The sequence below is a fragment of the Trachymyrmex septentrionalis genome, unplaced genomic scaffold, assembly GCF_001594115.1.
Source record: "Trachymyrmex septentrionalis isolate Tsep2-gDNA-1 unplaced genomic scaffold, Tsep1.0 scaffold13, whole genome shotgun sequence".
Taxonomy (NCBI): Eukaryota; Metazoa; Arthropoda; class Insecta; order Hymenoptera; family Formicidae; genus Trachymyrmex; species Trachymyrmex septentrionalis.
Window position 1 is genome coordinate 942,514 of NW_017304438.1, and position 5,931 is coordinate 948,444.

General features: G+C 29.3%; 1 protein-coding gene across 1 annotated transcript in view; it reads left to right on the forward strand.

The window, feature by feature from the left end:
* Positions 1 to 1,652, forward strand: part of LOC108756732 (uncharacterized protein PF11_0207-like) — a 3,340-nt gene extending 1,688 nt beyond the window's left edge. The window contains exon 3 of the mRNA XM_018500754.1: positions 1,416 to 1,652. Coding sequence (XP_018356256.1) covers positions 1,416 to 1,547 — 132 coding nt within the window. The 3' untranslated portion in view covers positions 1,548 to 1,652. The remainder of the gene's footprint in view (positions 1 to 1,415) is intronic.
* Positions 1,653 to 5,931: the final 4,279 nt, after the last annotated feature.

Below are 5,931 nucleotides of genomic sequence, written 5' to 3' on the forward strand. Positions count from 1 at the left end.
AAATTAAACGTAAAATACATCTTTACTTCTTAATATGTAAATAAATAAAAATTAATTGCTTAAAGTATTTTTCTTAGGACATTTGGCCCAATCAGTTCTATATCATCACTGTTGAAAACAGTTTTTATATTTAAAAGAGAGTAAATTAAATAGTAACTTAAACATTAAAATTAAAGAACGCTCTAATGACTTAATAAAAAAAATATCTAATTTTTATAAATTTCTTCAAATATTACGTAAACAAGACAATCACTTAATAATTTTACTTTAAGTATATAAAAAAGCGCATATATTTGACCAGTGATGACCGAGCGCAAACCAATGCGTTCAGTACAGTATTCTTCGTATCTTTTTTTTGCAAGCATTGACATGTCCGTATACATTTTTATTTTTTGAAATATTTTTGTGATCCAACTTTATCCCCTATACTTAACTAGCATCAATTTATCTAATTAAAATTAGCAATGTATATTGATTGCATTCGACAAATTTGTTCAAACGAAAATTACTTGATCGCCAATCAAGCCAAAATTTAGTGAACGATAGTTATTCCACTTACGAAAGTGCTATTCAATGTAGATATTTACAGAAATTGTCTTCATTATATCTCAGTTTCCTAACGTTGAGTTTCATGTCGAAACATAAATTGTTATTGTAAATTTATTTATTATATCTTATTCAATAATCTCATTAAGTGATATAAGGATAGAAAATGGCCATAATTTCGAGAAACTTAGTGAACCTCGCTTCGAAATATCATATAACTTTTATGCAGGGGAGAGTGAAGTAGATTTCGTTTCGCATTTAAAACCAAACATCCTTAAACAGAGGTGGGAGATGGAAAATGTCTGTTGGCATAAAATTCTAGTTTGGCATAAAAGAAGAACAATTATGTAAATTACATAGTAGAATATATGTAGAGCATATATACGAATATGTATAGTAAAATATATATTTTGTGTTAAAAAATTACGTTTTATTTATAAAAGTTGTCTTTATAATAACTTTTTAACAAATAACGAGCTACTGCTGTAATCTATCGATAATTACTCAGAATTATGACATTGACAACGTGTTAAGATCAAAGTCATCGGAGATGACTCCTCTAAATATAATATTTACCCCCTCCCCGAAAACCCATAAGATATGTACATTATTTAAGACGTAATAATGTAATCGTGTAATATAAATATGGAGTATGAATATCAGTATAAAACAGTTTTTTGGTGCATAAGCAATCAATGATTTAAAAATATGTAAAAAGAAAAAAATATGTAGATGTTAAACTAATTTTGTTTTATTGAATCCCCATTCGATATCGTTATATTACTCAAGTTTCACTTTAATATAATTACATCATTATTAATGATTTATAAATTATATGTCTTATTGTAATAATATAATTTTTGTTATAGGACGAGATGATTCATGAAATTGAAGAAGGAGAATCAGATCTTGAGGAATGCAATTCGATTTCACCTAAAAAGGAAATCAAGGAAGAGATACAGGAAATTAGAAATAAGTTGCTACTTTCCTTAAATTTATGATCTACGGGAACATGCTATATAATGATTGAATTATTATCGGTTTTAATGATAACAGTTTTACATATTCTTAAATAATAGTTTTATATTTTTGTAACACAGAATACTGCGAGCTCCATTGTTTATTTTGTCCAGCGATTCATCTAAATTAGCAAAAAAAAAAAAAATATTATTATCATCTGCGATAATAATACATTAATAATACATTTTTGCTAATTTTACATATTTTTTAATATAATATAACTTTTGTAATATATTGAAGTATAACTTAATCAGCATATAGGACAGAGTTCCCGAAATTCGTGGATCAAACTATTAGAAAGATTCCTCGAAAAGTAAAAAAGTTATTTGTAAATGTTTACTTCAAATAGTAATTTTTCAGATATAAAGATCTAAAAACGGCCAATTACAGATTACATTTGAATGATATTCCATGAGTCACGCGTGGCATGTGTTAATTAGTATGTAAGCGCTCACTTTAACACACTCACAAGTGATCATCTAAACATAATCTGTAATTGATTATATTTAAATCCTTATATTTAAAAAAGTGATATTTAAAATAAATATTTCCAATAATTTATTTAATAACTTTTTTGAAAACTTTCTTGCTTTGATATTTCAATTCGCCAATTTCGGGAAATTCTGTATGTGTATATGTATGTATGTGTATGTGTGTGTGTGTGTACGTGCGCACGCACACACACACCTACACACCCACAAGGTGTCTCGAATTAAATGGCAAACATTGATCTTGTTAACGTAACTAATAATTCGACGATCTGACATGCTTCTATCTGGAAATCGGCACACATACTCTCGCACTACCTCTGCAAGCATTAGATATCGCTCAAGTCGTACACAAAAATAATATTTCGCTTTGAAAGCAATAATATATTCCAAAACTTACGTTTCAACTTTGTTTTGCGATTTTCTTTAAAAAAAAAAAAAACAAAAAATGGGCATATCTCTAAAGGACTTTTTTTTCAATTTCTCGATCCTTTACACGCATGCGAAATTTATTCTATTTAAATTCGGGACACCCTGTATATAAAAATATTACATGGTCAAAATATGTCAGTAATTATAAAAATTTAATTTTAATTGCCATGTTCACACTGTAATTTCTAATTGTACACATGATATTTGTTATTTTATATATATTATATGTTTATAATTTCAAATTCAATTAATTATGGTGTTCTCATATTTTTCACTTCTCAAAATACGATTATGGCAGATACTTTAACATAATCCTTATCATCAGCTTTATATGACTAACTATTCTTTTATGATTAAAAATTCGAGTAAACAAATAACATTCGGTAAAAAAATGTGATTTATGTATCATCTTTCGTATCTTTATTATTTAGGATATTTATAGTTATTGGATAGATAATCGTGGATAATCATCATAAAAGCAAATAAAATATATTTATAATAAAATATGATATTAAAATATAACTATAATATTACAAGAAAACACTTTTATAGAATTATCAATAAATTTTCAGAAAAACAAACTTTGCGGCACTCAGTGCCGCGACGCGCCCGGTTAAGAGCTAAAGCCCGATTGCGCTAACATTACTGTGATTTTAAGCAAGGTTAAAAGTCTCTCTCTCTCTCTCTCTCTCTCTCTCTCTCTCTCTCTTTCTCAACTTTAAAAAAAAGTGAGAGATTTAAAAGACTTTAATTAAAGTCGAAGTATCGTTGGTGTAATCGGGCCTGACAAACAGATTGAAATACTCGTACCTCTCGCCGACTGAATTGTAACTTTCCCATCATCGGGATCGTCTACGTGAAACGATACGCGAATCGGATAATTCTGTCGTAATACATGTGTACTATAAAATTAAGATTTTTATTAATTTGAAACACATAAAATACACACATTTTAAAATATATTTTAAAATGTGTTAAGTACTTTGTAACGGCGCTAATACACGTTAAATTGTTATTTGTAACGCATCAGCCCCTGCAATCTGTAACTCGTTATGCAATCGTTATGCGCTCATAACGACAGCGCAGATATTTTATATAGTTGAAAATCAACTGTCATTATAAACTCATAACAACTGCATAACGAGTTGCCGAATGCCGACGTTTGTTTATGCATAGATATATAAAGGTCGTATTCTGACGTCTATCCCTGCCAATAATATTAGACATATTGTACATATTTTCTTCATTTATCTGAAATTCTATTATTAGCATTGTTACCTACTGACTAGTAGCATTATACGTTTAAAAGATTCTTGAAACATAGGATAAATCACAGAAAATTTTAAAAATCAATTTTAAGCTAAAATTTTTAATAATAGGGTATCTAATATTTTTAAACGACACTGTATCCTGTCAGTACTGAAAATCTATATGTTACGTATGTCGGTATATTATAAATTTTCAGTGTATTAGCAACGGATTGGCAGCACATATCGGTAAACAGGGCCAAAGTCACCACGGTACCATTCGTAGTTTGTATACTAAAGCTTAAACGTGCGGAGCGTTACATGTAGTGTTCCTTCGAAAGCTTAGTTGAATCAGAAGAACAGAGACATCGAAAATTATACCGAGATTAATAGTGATATAAAACGTATTTATGAAATATAATTGAGGAACACTTAAGTTGGAAAATATTGAACATCGAAACTTATACCGAGAATAATAAAAATATCAAAATGGAAATCGATGAAGAAATAATGCAAAAGCCCATGGAAATTGTGGAAGAAATGACTACGAAGACTTTAACGATTCACAAACAAATTAAATCGCTTTATACTCATAGTAACGCGCTACAAAAGAAGATCGAAGCTCTCGAGAGAATAAATGAAAATCGTTCATCGCAAAATTCTTCGTCGGAATCTACAAACGAGTCCTTCAATGAATCCTCCGACGAGAGCAAAATATCTCATAATGATGAAAGTACTTACTTATTGAACAAAAAAATGCAATTGTTAGAACTGCAGCTAAAGTCGAAAAACGAAATAATTGCGATGTTGGAGCTGCAAATATATATCAACTTTTTATTTGATGAGAAGTTTAAGAACTTGAACGATCGTATATTGATGGGGCACAACATAAAAGTAACTTCGTTAATATTTTAAATGTTATGAATATTATTAGGGCTGAAAATACAAACGTAATTTCATAAATACATATTGTTTTTACAGATTGGCAAGTTGGAAGAGGAAATTAAACGACTGAAATAAAACCACACCGTTTAATATATAATAATAAGATTAATAATAAGATTAGAAGTACAAGAGGTATCAAATGTGTTCAGATAATATCGAACATATTGTGATTTTATGACATTAGCGGGATAATCGATGTTAAAGACTGCTCCCACATTTAATGATATGTTATGAATCTATAGTTGCTTTCCATTTACACCAATTCTCAGATAATTCTCACTTGTGGCATCATAACTCAGTTGAATGCATATTCCTTTTGCATTCTGACAAGTGAGATTTAACTGAGTTTTTGCCTGTAATCTGAACAAGCTCGAGACCGTGTGCTTTAGTCAGTTTTGAACTCACTTTAGAAATAAGGTTATGAATCTCTGTTGTTATGTGATAACTTTATACCAAAGTAGATAAATAATGACGTTAATCTGAGTATAAAAAATACTCAGCTCACTCAGACTTCATTGGTGTGTACATGGAAAGCAATTTATATTCATTTTATTAATGTAGATATAGAATTTTTAAATGTGGACGCAGGATCAGTTCGCGGTTCGATATTCGATACGAAATCTGAACTCACTCTAAAAAGACAACAGGTTTGTTTACGTCGTATGCTTCAGCATATTTTAATATGCTCCTACTCACTTCCACGACTGCGTTAGAGTGAGTAAATGCTATGGAGCATTTTAGAGTATGCTAGAGATTATGATGCGAAAAAACCTAGGACGTTTTATTGTATGTTCATATTGATGCTGGAATTTAATTCAGAGCCGAAATTTAACCTCAAATATAATAGACATGATTGTAGCAATGTAGGCTGCGTCAAATTAATGATAAATTAATTGCTCAAGTTCCACTTAAATGTTATTACATCATTATTATTAATTTTTGAATGAGGAGCAGACTTCCAAAATGTATTTTGTTCAAAATTTATAATTTTTAAGAACAGAGAAAGAAAGCGACAAAAAAATCACGCATCTTATAAAAAATAATTTGCCAATCAGTAAGATACCAAATTTTAAACAAAATTGCTAAACTATTTCTAATGTTAAACAAATGCATTCTGTTTGTCTCTGGTTAAACGACAGAGTACACTTCGAATATTTAAATTTTTTCCAGCTCGTAAATTGATGGTGAAAAAGAAACTTTCAGGACTTTCGTAGAATAACTTAAAATATAAATCTTTCAACATTGAACGCTAT